The 14,124-nt window shown below is 39.1% G+C and overlaps 1 protein-coding gene and 1 long non-coding RNA gene across 2 annotated transcripts; one reads left to right on the top strand and one right to left on the bottom strand.

Annotated features, from left to right (window-relative positions):
- Positions 1–420: 420 nt before the first annotated feature.
- On the bottom strand, positions 421–778 carry LOC128629139 (uncharacterized). The gene is made up of 2 exons (XR_008393432.1): positions 644–778; positions 421–558 (listed from the first exon to the last, which is right to left on the bottom strand). It is a non-coding gene; the product is annotated as an uncharacterized LOC128629139 (long non-coding RNA).
- Positions 778–13,298, top strand: LOC108257966 (flavin-containing monooxygenase 5). Its single transcript, XM_017456149.3, has 9 exons — positions 778–929; positions 3,160–3,301; positions 3,528–3,716; positions 3,927–4,092; positions 8,715–8,857; positions 9,370–9,566; positions 11,275–11,630; positions 11,836–11,908; positions 12,036–13,298. The coding sequence occupies exons 2-9, from the start codon at positions 3,170–3,172 to the stop codon at positions 12,463–12,465; spliced, it is 1,686 nt and encodes a 561-aa protein (XP_017311638.2). The 5' UTR covers positions 778–929; positions 3,160–3,169; the 3' UTR covers positions 12,466–13,298.
- Positions 13,299–14,124: the final 826 nt, after the last annotated feature.

Below are 14,124 nucleotides of genomic sequence, written 5' to 3'. Positions count from 1 at the left end.
AACCTGGCAAAAACTGCTTTGGAGGAAATCTAGATGAAAGGGCCTCTGTATTTATATAAGCATGCATGACAAACAAGTGAATGAAGACGAAAGGTAAATGAATGCTGATATGAGGGCTTGAGTTAATAGCAGACCATTTTTATGTTAGAGGTAACTTAAAGACCAAGCCATGTTTTGTAATTATTATTCATCACTCCTGAGCACGGTTTGCTCTTTTACTTGTAGGTTTAGTCTACACTAAACCTTGACCCCTGTTTATTTTAATAGCACCACTAGCACAAAACATTGCCTATTTAGAGGTCATTAAATGAGTGATACGTTAGATATATGCACTTCTGTTTTACGATTTTGAACTTTACTTGAGAGAGTGAGGAAGTTCCATTTAACTTGTGGCTTAGTGGTTAGCATGTTCGCCTCACACCTCCAGGCTCTGGGGTTCGTGTCCTGCTGGGGCCATGTGTGTGCGGAATTTGCATGTTCTCCTCGTGCTGCGGGGGTTTCCCCTGGGTCTTTGGTTTCCTCCCCCAGTCCAAAGACATGCATGGTAGGTTGGCGTGTCTGTAGTGTATGAATGGGTATGTGATTGTGCCTGAAAAAGGAGTAAGCAGTAGAAGATGGATGAAATAAGAAATAAGAAGCACACCTTGAGGTCCAGAGTATGACAGCCGAGTAGTTGAGGGAACGTTCTGTTTGTTAGTTTTCCTGGTCGGAGGTCGGGAATTATTAGTTGTGACGTCTAGTCGAATGCAGTAGTAGTCTTTTACTCATGAGAGTGCATGATGAGAAAGGGCGGGGCTTTGATCGTTTGGCCAATCAAACAGCACCATGTTTGAGGCTCTTCCCATTTGCAGCCTAGGAAGTTTGATAAATACATAAATACAGTTTGTGTGTAATTTTTGGAGATTATTTCTTGTTATTTTTACAGCAAGGTAAGTCTGTGTCTGTAATTCAGACTTTCTCATCGCCAATGCTTTACACTGTCAGCTGTAAATAAATCAGAGCGTGCTTGCGTGCGTGCGTGAGAGAGAGAGAGAGAGAGAGAGAGAGCATGTTTTATTTTTCTATAACTCAGGAATTTTTTGGGATCAGCTATCATCTCTCTCTCTCTCTCTCTCTCTCTCTCTCTCTCTCTCTCTCTCACACACACACACACACACACACACACACACAGGTGTAGTCATTTGTTTGGAATAACCAAATATGGTTCCGGTAAAAAATAAATACAAATCTTTTAATACAATAAGTAGTGAAAGAAAGTGATGGGGTGTAATGGATGCATGAAACACACTGTAACTACGGTTAAATGATACGTTTATGGATATTGTTTTCATTAAGTGGTGTTGTTATGAAACCTCTTAATAAGCAGTGGAATAAGGTAGACTGGGAAATATACAGTAGAACTTCACTACTGAGTGTGTAGTCAGTTTTACTTGGTGTTTATAATTCCTATAATAAAACATCAGGCTGATATTGATGTTTTTTGTTAATCCTGTTCTATACTGTTACTGAAAGATATAAATTATAAAATGTTATGTACCGTTTTAGTGGTGGTTTTCTGTTGTGATTATTGTGTAAGCCTGTACACACTTTTTATTAGTTAATTATGTTCAATACATAATTTGAGAAAAGATTGAAGATTTTTTAGTGCACAATATTTGAATTTGAATGCTGTTATTAGCATGTGATTTATTTACAGCTTGAATAAATGCTACAAATAAAAAATTTACCAAATATGACTTAAACAATGGGTTTCAATCTATCTTGAAAGAAATGGTAAGCCATGCTTCTTCACAATATGATGAATATGTAAGTTTCTTTTCTTCACATGTAGGTAGTCAACACCTTGAGGATTTTATAAATGTATCATGTGTTGGGGTATTTTGTTTCATTAATGGCAAGAAAGACGTGGTAGAAATTATATATATATATATATATATATATATATATATATATATATATATATATATATATATATATATATATTTTTTTTTAACTATATTTGTAATGTTTAAAGTACAATAGAGTTTGTTTCATTTTCCCCCCCTGGTGGTATCTGTATTTGAATACACTTGAAACATATTGTGACTCTGGGAGCTTTTCCTATTGTAAGGACTCTGCCTTTTTTCTTGTCTACCCTCCTTGCGTGTTTCCCTTGTACGTGTCCATCTACCCCTTGTATGAACCTTGCTTAAGTCGTAAATTTGACATACTTGAACAAAACCACAAGGAAAAAAATTATTCAACAGATATATCAATAGATGTGAGATTCGTCTGTGGAACCCCTGTACACTATTGAAACAAATATTGCCCCATTTAGCAGAAATAACATCTTGTAGGCGTTTTTCATAATTGTCTACCAGGCTAGCTGGAATTTTTGACCACTCTTCCATGCAATATTCTTTCAGTTGGAAGATGTTTGAGGTTTTTTTTTGCATGTTCTGCTCATGTCAAAACCCCTCACAACAATTCAATGAGATTCAAATCCAGGGTTTGACTACGCCATTCCATAACCCTCCATTTCTTCTTTTTGAGCTATTCCTTGGTAGATTTGCTAGTGTGCTTAGGATTATTATCCTGCTGAAAGATCCACTTTCTGTTCAATATCAACTTTAGGACATATGGTCCCACCTTATCTTTAAGCACTCTTTGATACGATGCAGAATTCATAGTTGAATCAATGAATGCAAAATGTCCAGTCCCTGAGGCAGTGAAGCAACCCCAAACCATAACATTTCCACCACTGTCTTTCACAGTTGGTATGAGGTGCTTCTCCTGAAAAGCTGTCTTTGGTCTGCACCAAACACGTGTACTGTTACTGTGACCAAACAACTCTATCTTTGATTCATCTGGCCAGAGCACATTATTCCAAAAGGCCTGGTCTTGCAATATATGCTCATTGACAAACTGTAGTCTTGCAAAGGCTTTTTCCCAGCACGCCTCTATGCAGGTCAAATTTGTGCAATCGCTTTCTGATTGTAGAAGCATGCATTTTGACACCAACAGTTGCAAGACTTACTAGCAGATCCTGTGATGAAATTTTGGGGTTCTTGGAGACTTCTTTTTGCATCATTTCAAGCACCACTGTATTTAATGTTACAACTTGCTATTTAGTTTCAGCCTTTCATCGTAAAGCACCTAATTCCACTTGTCTGCATGTAGAAGGCGCAGCATGGCTCAGCGAGTTGCTGTGATCGGAGGAGGAAGCTCTGGACTGACCTGCATTAAGTGTTGTTTGGATGAAGGTCTGGAGCCAATGTGCTTTGAAAGCAGTGATGACATCGGAGGACTCTGGCGGTTTAAGGTAGGATCAAGTGGTTCTCCCCAACTTCACTGTACTGCACTTGACACTTTATGTCTATGTTTAAATGAATATATAAACATGCCATATATTTGATCATAAACTTTAAAACTTAAACCTTTCTTCATGAGACTGTAAGATTTAGTCGACTGATTCACACAGAAGTATTTATGAATGGTTCTGAAATGAACAATTCTGAACTCTTGTCATCACATACTTTCCTCTCCAGGAGAATCCTGAGTCAGACAGGGCCAGCATCTATCATTCAGTGATCATCAACACTTCAAAGGAGATGATGTGTTTCAGTGATTTCCCCATTCCAGCCCATTTCCCAAACTACATGCACAATTCTTACATTATGGACTACTTTCACATGTATGCTGACCACTTCCAGCTCAGACCCTATATCCGCTTGCAGGTCAGTTAACAATCAGTGCAACTTATTACTAGCTGTTTGCCAGCCATTTGCTTAAATATTGTGTTGAACTTGGACCATTGTTTATATACTGAGATAAAGTTAGTTCTGTTTTCACTGCTAATGTCTAACAGTTTATATATACTGTACTTGGTTTAAAGGCTGGAAAAGAAGTTGCTGTGCTCTTATTACAGATGTGTGTGTATGTTTCAGACAAAAGTACTTAACGTCAGCCCAAGACCAGATTTTGCTCAGACAGGTCAGTGGGACATTGAGACAGAAGACAGGAATGGGAAGAAAGAGAAACATGTGTTTGATGCTGTGCTTGTCTGCACCGGACACCACTGTCACCCTCATCTTCCTCTGAAAGACTTCCCAGGTACAGGATCAAGTTTTTTTTTGAGCAGGCTCTCATTTTGCGACATGCATTCAAAATGAGGACATACCTCACCACTCTGCAGACCTAGATGAACATCCACATACTGTAATATATGCCCTTTGCCATAGTAGACTTGTGTTACTGTTTTAACTACCGTAGGTTATCACAGGGCATGGCTGCCATGTCAATATTACATAATTGTTACAGCATCTGCATTAGACTAAACTTTGGACTTTGTTTACTTATTAACTGTGCACATCGGAGAGGCTGGTTTGAATTTACAACATCGTATCTGCTTTCAGCTTACTCATTATAGGTTTGTGTGTTTGTGAAAATAATTTGCTAACTCCTGCAAAATAACATGCAAATTAATTATGTAACAGGACTATATTTAAACAAAATAGCACTTTTTTCCATGTGTTTTACATGTTTGACGTATGACATTTCTACCAAAAATTGCAATATCCTGGACAAGGAAACAAAATATAACACAGATGGTATGAGATACCACAGCTTTGTGCATCTGACTAAAGTCATATTTACTCCAGTAAGGCCGAAAATTGTAGGAGTCACTCTTCTCCCAGCTGTGACTTCTATGTTGGGCAGCCTAGTGTTATACCACATTCTTCTTCTTCTTGGAAACTGGGGTTCTTTTCTTAACCTCATTTTCATGTTCAGTCAATTCACACAATTATATATATTCACACATCACAGCCATAGCTGAGGCAGGAGGATATATTAAAGAGCATGGTCCAGGAAAGAGCTAATGAAAAAGTTACAAAGTCCAACTGCAACTGTTTGAAGAGAAGCCAAACAAATATGTGTTTGAAATGGAAACACCTCCCATCAATATTTAACAGGTATAACCATACCCCATGTGGAATAAACTTACACATTTTTTGGTATTGACAGCTCCCCTATGGAGATGGCCTTACAATCCACTGGGAGAACCACTTAGATAGTGTCTTTGCATTAGTTGCCACCCGAGCAGAAAGAAATCTACTTCTCAAATTCATTACTGGAATGACTGCTTTCCTTCACCATGACCGTTATTCCACTCATTGACACCTTGTCAAGAGCATTATTCACACCAATTCTTCTTACTCAATCCATTCAGCTCAGCCCTGAAGTGCCCAGTCCCCCTAATCCCTTACTCCACCTACCATGCATGTCTTTTTGACAGTCCACCATTGCATTAGTAAGTAAGTGCTCATTAACTTGTGCCCTTGTACACAGACTAGCCATAATATGAAAACCACTGACAGGCGACATGAATAACATTGATTATCTTGTTATAATGGCACCTGTCGAGGGATGGGATATATGAAGTAGCAAGTGAACAGTCAGTTCTCACAGTCGATGTGTTGGAAACTGGAAAAAATGGACAAGCGGAAGGATCTGAGTGACTTCGACAAGAGACAAATTGTGATGGTTAGACGACTGGGTCAGAACGTCCCCAAAACGGCAGGTGTTGTGGGGTGTTCCAGGTATGCAGTGGTTCTTTTACAGAGCTGTGAAAAAAGTATTTGCTGATTTCTCCTTTTTTGTGTATATCTCATACTAAATAGTTCTAGATCTTCAAACGAAATACAATATAAAACAAAGGCAACCTGAGTAAACACACAATACAGTTTATATATATATATATATATATATATATATATATATATATATATATATATATATATATATATATATATATATATATAAGCAAAAAAAATCACCCATGTGAAAAACTAATTGCCCCCTTAAACGTTAAAATCTGGTTGTCACACCTTTAGCAGCAAAACTACAACCAGACACTTCCAATAACTAGAGATCAGTCTTTCCCAGCACTGTGGTGGGATTTTTGGCCCACTCTTCTTTGTGGAACTGCTTTAGTTCAGCCACACTAGAGGGTGCCACAGCATCTCAATTGGTTCAAGCCAGGACTTTGACTAGGCCACTCCAAAACTTAATTTACCCTAATTTTCAGACTATTGAGCGCACCTGAATATAAGCCACACCCACTAACTTTAAAAATAAAAAAATTTTTGTACATATATAGGCCGCACTTGTCTATAAGCCACAGGTGTCCACGTTGTAACATGAGATATTTACACAGAAAGATGTTACACAGAAAGATTTTTTTAACTTTTAATTAAATATGTACCGTAAATGCTTTTTTCCGAACAGTGCCTGTAACACAGCTGGTTAAAAAAAAATAAAAAATACAGTTGCCTACCAGGAAAAGTTATTGATCGCTATCTTCATCTTCCTCCTGCGGACTAAAACCACTAAAGTTGTCTTCTTCAGTGTCGGAATTGAACAGCCTCAGAATTACCGGTACTTCGTCACACACCTCCTCAGTCTCTCTTTCGTTGTCGCTCTCAATGTCACTTACATCTCGGGGCAAATTAGCTCTTGAGCTTGTGCTGTCCTCTTCATCACACAGCAGTCCAGCCTTTCGAAACCCATTGGTGATAGTAGATTTTTTGACACTGTTCCACGCTGTTAGGATCCACTGGCAGACTGGAGCAAAAGTTGCTCTTCGCATGCGGCCAGTTTTGGTAAATGATTTCTCGCCGCTAGTCATTCAAGACTCCCACTCAACTCGGAGTGCCACTTTAACTTGAAAGCTGCATCATATTGGTGTGCATGAAGCGCAAAATGACTGATCTGAAGAATTTAATGTGAGTGCGTTTGATTTAATTCCAACAGTTTCATTGGTCCACTGTGACCTGTTTGGTAATTTCATTGGTCCGGTGTGACGAGGCTAAATGTTTTGGCGGCATGAAGCTCGTTAGCCCGTAAAAATCCATAAATTAGTCGCATCATTGTTTAAGCCGCAGTGTTCAAAGCGTGTGAAAAAAGTAGCGGCTTATAGTCTGGAAATTACGGTAACTTTTTTGTGCCATTCAGAGGTGGACTTACTCCTATCTTTTGGATCATTGTCTTGCTGCATAATCCAGTTGTGCTTGAGTTTCAATTTACGGACTGAATTCTCCTTTAGGATTTTCTGGTAGAGAGCAGAATTCACATTTCCCTCTATTATTGCAAGTTGCTCAGGCCCTGAAGCAGAAAAGCATCCCCACACCATCACACTACCACCACCATGCTTCACTGTAGTTATGATGTTCTTTTTTGTGGAATTCAGTGTTTGGTTTACACCAGATGTAACTGGACCCCGGTCCACTTTTCCACGGTTCCACTTTTGACTCATCAGTCTACAGAACATTCTCCCAAAAGGTTTGAGGATCATCAAGGTGTGTTTTGGCAATATTCAGGCTAGCATTAATGTTCTTCTGGGTTAGCAGTGGTTTTCACCTCGCCACTCTTCTATGGAAGCCATTTTTGCCCATTGTTTTTCTGATAGTGTAGTCATGAACAGTGACCTTTATTGATGCAATAGAGGCCTGAAGGTCCTTTAATGTTGTCTTTGGCTCTTTTGTGACTTCCTGGATGAATAGTTGCTGTGCTCTTTGAGGAATTTTGGAAGGTCGTCCACTTCTGGGAAGGTTCACTACTGTGCCGATTTTTTTTCCATTTGGAGATAATGGCTCTCACTGTGGTTCTTTGGAGTCCCAGAGCCTGTGAAATAGCTTTGTAACCCTTCCCAAACTGATATGACAGTTTCATAGATTTGGAGAATTATTAACTATGGGGGCAAATACATTTTCAGATAGGCCAAGTTGGTATTGGATAACTTTTTTTTGCTTCAATAAATAACATGATCATTTAAAAACTGTATTTTGTGTTTACTCAGGTTGCCGTTGTTTTTATTGTAGATTTTGTTTTAATTTCTGAAACAATTTAGTATGAGAGATACACAAAAACAGAAGAAATCAGGAATACTTTTTTCACACCACAGCATCACTTACCTGGGGAAGAGATGGCACCAGTATGCACTATGTGAAGAAGGCAAGCCGGCGGAGTGTGATGCTCTGGGCAATGTCATGCTGGGAAACCCTGGGTTCTGGCATTCATGTGGTGTTACTTTGACACGTATCACCTACCTGCACATCATTGCAGAACAAGCACACGCATTTTATGGCAACAGTATTCCCTAATGGCAGTGGAATCTTTCAGCAGGATAATGCTCCCTGCCACACTGCATAAATTGTTCAGGAATGCTTTGACAAACATGACAAAGAGTTCAAGGTGTTGACGTGGCTTCCAGATTCCCCAGATCTCAATCTGATCGAGCATCTGTGTGATGTGCTGGACAAGAAAGTCAGATCCATGGAGACCCCACCTCACAACTTACAGGACTTAGATGATCTCCTGCTAACGTCTTGGTGGCAGATAACACCACACACGACACAATAACAACTACACGATATTAGCCAGGTGGTTTTAATGTTATGGCTGATTGGTGTATGCTTCACATGCAGTTATGCAGATGTCTCAGGTTCAACTTTATACAGCAGCAATCACTGTTTTGTTTATAAATGACTTAAACCACATTTCATATAGTGTGGCAGATCTTGACATGAGTAACTCCTAGGAGTGTATTCAGCTACTCAACATGTTGCTGAAGGTGCAGGATACAGTTCCTGAACAATGTCAGCAAATACTTTTTCTTTACATGATGTATTAGGTGTTAAATAAACATCTTGATAAATATCTATATTTCACTACAGGGATAGACACATTCAAAGGGAAATACTTCCACAGTCGTGACTACAAGACTTCAGATGAATGGCGGAGCAAGAGAGTGGTTGTGATTGGAATTGGTAATTCAGGAGGCGACATTGCTGTGGAGCTCAGCAGGGTGACCAAACAGGTGGGTGCAACACTTCTACAAAGTGTGTATCCTTCAGGGGCACCTGGATGTTGTGTACTGACTTGTAATATTTCATCAGCAGTGAGCAGACACTGTTTTTTTTCAGGCTGCAATGTGAGGAGCAGTAACTTAGTAAAAGTTCATGAAAGCCTGCTGGTTCTGAGCTACAAAGTTTCTACGGTGGCATAAATCATTAAAAGAAGGACAGTGTTTGACTATTCTGGATAATATATCACTTTTTAGAACTATAAATCATGATGACTTGCGTAAAAATAACGAGTGCTTGTGACATTCACATCTGACACTACATTTAATTTATTATACTAATGATGAGGTTATACTGTTTCATATAAGACCACCAAGTCTAAACCCATGATGGAAGAAAAAACATTTGGATTTGCAAACCAATTGAGTAACAAAAAAAAACATGAAGCCAGAGCACATGTAGGTATCATGTTCAGTATTTCAGAGGACTTAAATAAAAAATCAATAAATCCTGCCTTCCCCTTCAGGTTTTCTTGAGCACTAGGAGAGGCTCCTGGGTCCTGAATCGTGTAGGAACCAATGGTCTTCCAGTCGATATGATTTGGAGCAGGGCATTTCGAATGATCCAGTCTATTCTGCCCTTTGGGTTCTTATGCAATGTGGCAGAGAAGAGGCTCAATGAGAGGTTCAATCATTCAATGTATGGGCTGAAGCCAAAACACAGGTACAGTGACGAATCGGTTAAACTGCTTACATTTAATTTGCATTGTACATTTCACAGTAGTGGAATTAATTCTTTAAATCTTACTAGAGCCAGTCAAAGCTAAGGTTAAATCAGACACAGCCCCTTTGTTCAACAGCATTTATATATCCTGTTTTGCTAAACCCAGTGTGTACAATTAATTACTCAATGATGAGGTGCTTGCCTTAGCTCTCAGCATTTACTCCAAGAGTTGTTTATAAAATTAGACCTATCGATACAGTCCCCTCTGAAACTATTGGAACGGCACAGTCAAGTCAATTGTTTTTACTTTAGACTGAACATATTTGGGTTTGAGATCAGAAGATGTTTAGAATTTCAGCTTTTATTTCCTTGTATTTATATCTAGATGTGTTAAACAACATAGAACATGACACATTTTGTATCAGACCACTTAATTTGTAGCTGAGAAAAATTTTGGAACACATGACATCTCCTGGTTTTAGCCTTCAGTTTCACCTACGAAGACTGCATTTGTTGTTTAAAAGGATAGTCCAACATCAAAATCAGTGAGAGAGAGAAAAGCAAGCCATTTTAAAGCTGAGAAAAGATGAAAAATCAATCAGAGGCACTGCACAAACATTTAGCATAGCCGATACAACAATTTGGACAGACACCAAATGGGTCCGCCAAGGAAAACAACAGCAGTTGATGACAAACCATGTCAGAGCTGTGAAGAGAACCCCCAAAACAACAGTCAGTGACCTCACCAACAACTTTCACATGGCAGGGGTGAAAGTATCACAATCCACCATTCGAGCAGAAATATAGAGGACATACCACAAGATGCAATCAGCTCATCAACAGTAAGAATCAGAAAGCCAGATATGAGCCACTAAAGTTCTGGAACCAAGATTGACCACTACCAAAGTGACTAAAAGGCCAAAGTGTGGAGAAAGAAAGCATCTGCTCATGATCCAAAACATACAAGCTCATCTGTGAAACATGGTGGAGGTAGTGTCATGGCTTGAATTGAATGGCTGCTTCTGGAACAGTCTCACTATTCTTTATTGATGGTATAACTCATGATGGTAGCAGCAGAATACATTCAAAAGTTTACAGGAACATTTTGTCTGCCAGTTTACAGAGAAATGCATCCAAATTAATAGAGAGGAACTTTAACACACTGCCAACTCAACAAAGTACTTTTTCACGGGGGAAAAGTGGAAGGCTTTAGATTGGCCAAGTCAATCACCAGACCTTAACCCAGTTGAGCAGCATTTCATGTCCTGAAGAGGAGCCTGAAAGAAGAAACCCCCCGAAACTACTGACAACTGAAAGAGGCTGCAGTAAAAGCCTGAAAAAGCATCACACCAGAAAAAAAACAACTTGGTGATGTCAGTGAGTCGCAGGTTTGATGCAGTTATTGCAAGCAAGGGATATGCAACCAAACATTAAGTGTTATTTACTTTCATTTACTTCAAGATTAATTTACTTATCTGTTCCTATACTTTTGTTCACCTAAAAAAAATGGGTGGTCTGATACAAAAGCTTCTATGTTGTTTAATACATCTAGATGTAAATACCCAGAAATAAAGGCTGAAATCCTAAACTCTTGACTCAAATCCATCTTTTGATCTCAAACCAAAATGTCTTTGGTGTATAGCACAAAGAAGGGGACTGTACATCCTGCAGACTTAACTAAACACATTTCCTTGTCACCATCTTCCAGATTGCTCAGCCAGCACCCCATGGTAAATGATGATCTGCCAAATCGAATCATTTCTGGCACCATCAAGGTGAAGCCGAATGTGCGTGAATTCCGCGGCTCCAGCGTCATCTTTGATGACAGTACTGTTGAGGACAACATTGATCTGGTGGTGTTTGCCACAGGCTACACCTTCTCTTTCCCCTTCCTGCAACGCAATGTGATCTCAGTCACAGAGAACAAGACACGCCTGTATAAGTATGTGTTCCCTCCAGGACTTGAAAGACCCACACTGGCTATCATTGGCCTCATCCAACCTCTGGGAGCCATTATGCCCATCTCTGAGATGCAGGCTCGCTGGGCCACACGTGTCTTCAAAGGTGAATGAATTTAAATGTTCAAAATAGCATGTTTACATATTTCACGGGGCATTAAATTGCAGGGCAGTCACTTTTCTGTAATAGGGTAATGTTTTGCTTTTTATGCATGTGGTGGATTTATAGACAGTTTTTTTTTTCTAGAAAATCTGACATGTACCCAGAAACTGTATGAATAGGACTTATATTGTTTAATGTTGCCATATAGGGCTTAGAAAGCTTCCGTCAATGAACAGCATGCTGAAAGACATTAAAATGAAGGAGGACCGTATGGCTAAGAGGTAATACACAGTTATATATGTGTCTTGGGAAAACTCTCTGTCTGTATAAGGAATTTAAAAAGTCATTGGGTTTAAAGAGGGTAATAGTGTACTGAGGATAATACTGTACTCTTCCATCCTTTTTCAGGTATGTAACCTCCCAGAGACATACCATCCAGGTAGATTACCTCCCCTACATGGATGAGCTGGCCACGCAAGTGGGTGTGCGTCCCAACCTCCCATGGTTGATGTTGACCGATCCTGGTTTGGGTTTGAGGGTTCTGTTCGGTCCCACCACTCCATACCAGTTTCGGCTGTGTGGGCCAGGTCAGTGGGACGGGGCTCGTCAGGCCATCCTCACCCAGTGGGAGCGTGTAGCCCAGCCGCTGAAGACACGCAAAGTCCCTGTGCAGGAATCACGTCACTCCCATCTCCCTCTCCTCCTGTCTGTTTCTGCTGCTGCTCTACTGTCAACTGCCTACTTCACCAGGGCCAATCTGCCTAGTTTCCTCCCAGACATCACGTCCTTCCTGGACAAGCTAAAATCTCATCTGCCTTTGCCTGTGTTGAGGCACTGACTGCTAATGCAGTGATTTATTTTAAAGCAGCTCAAGCAGGGGTTATTCTCTTGCAAGCATCATACATAGAGAAGGTCTAAGAGATATTTTATGAGTAAGAAGACAACATAAAAGTGAAATTGTTTTTAATATTTCCTGTTAAATTTTTAAAGCCTCAACAATAGCACTATGAAATACTCGCTACCTAACAATTCTCAATGTAAATAGCTACATACATATATTCTGCTCTATTAGAGACCGGTGCTATTGTTTGCAAATAACAGATTCCAAAACTCACTATGGTTCTTTATATTCCTTATATTCAAGGCTGCAGGTGCTAATGGGTACATTTATGTGCTATGGGTACATTTTAGAAATGTACCCATACCCTTTGTATAATTTTAAATAATTTTGTCTGTCGTGGGTTTTATTGATTTAAACATGCAACTTATTTTCTACTATAATACCATATAAGTTGACTTTCTCACATGGTTATGCATTTCATTAACATTAATAACCATTTCATTTTAATGATGGCATGTAAGTTTTTTCCACCACTTCCTGAACTGCTCTGTTATACCAACAAGCATTCATGTTATAGCAACTAGAGCATTATGATGCTTTATAATTTCACTAAATTATTTATTGATTTTATTGGCATTATTGTAGTTGATATGCTGATCATCTTAATTGTCTTAAATTCTGAATGAATTACAGTACATGAGTACTTGCAAATAGTTCTGTGAAACCTGTAAAACGTCATTACATTTTCATTAAGTCTAATGCCTTTTACATGTTAAACCATTTGTAACGAGGAGTGATTTTTGTGATAAAGAAAAGCAGATTGGACCAGTGATGCTTATGACACTTTCGTACCTACTTCATTTGGTTGGGCTTTGTCAAACTCTGTTCGGTTTAGATTGTATTTTGGGCTGGTAGACTCATTTAACCCTGCCATTCTAAAGAAATGATTTTGGGCTCTGGGCAAAAAAAGTACAAGCCAGGTCATGATGGTTCTCAAAAAATTGGGCAATCAACAGGATCAAAAGAGAGGACAAAGTTAATAAAAAAATGGATATCTTTGTCCAAGCTTATCTTCTTACACCATAAATATAATGTCCCGCTATTAGCAATCACTCAAAACACTGTACTTGCGAAAGAATCTCTACTAAATTGTGACCCTTGGATCCTTGATTGGTTCGGCACTGAGGAGACGGGAGGCAGACTTGGGGCAACTCAAATAGATTCTTTATTTCTCTCTGTACTTTTTCTTGTTTTATAGCACACACACACACACACACATGGCTCTGTGCTGCTTAGCTCGTCTTATTTCTCATCTAATATTATAATAGATATATGTTGCTGAAAAGCATTTAATTTGGTCATAGATATGGTTCAAAACGTGAAAATAAGTACCAAATTAACTTTATTCCTTGATAAAGCAGCAAGACCATACCATTTATCAGTGACATTAAGGCACTGACCTTTGATTCATCATCAGACAATCAATCTGGACAAAACAGAACTGATCTCTTCTATGCTGGACCTCCCAATTACCAAAGATATCCTCACAGTCCATCTGAGACACAGTGTAGGTACATTAGAGATGTTGACACTGGCTCCATCTGCTGGTCAAAAACATGTAAATACTTTGAAACCAAAACGAAAATGTAACAACAA

Source organism: Ictalurus punctatus, chromosome 25 (assembly GCF_001660625.3).
Source record: "Ictalurus punctatus breed USDA103 chromosome 25, Coco_2.0, whole genome shotgun sequence".
NCBI classification, from domain to species: Eukaryota; Metazoa; Chordata; class Actinopteri; order Siluriformes; family Ictaluridae; genus Ictalurus; species Ictalurus punctatus.
This window is presented reverse-complemented; position numbering and strand designations above follow the sequence as displayed.

What these genes read in the sequence shown, in the direction of transcription:
- LOC108257966 (XM_017456149.3), top strand. Translation starts at nt 3,170, where the DNA reads ATGGCTCAGCGAGTTGCTGTGATCGGAGGAGGAAGCTCTGGACTGACC. An exon ending in GGCCACACGTGTCTTCAAAG is followed by an intron (nt 11,631 to 11,835) that starts GTGAATGAATTT and finishes GTTGCCATATAG; the next exon opens with GGCTTAGAAAGCTTCCGTCA. An exon ending in GAGGACCGTATGGCTAAGAG is followed by an intron (nt 11,909 to 12,035) that starts GTAATACACAGT and finishes ATCCTTTTTCAG; the next exon opens with GTATGTAACCTCCCAGAGAC.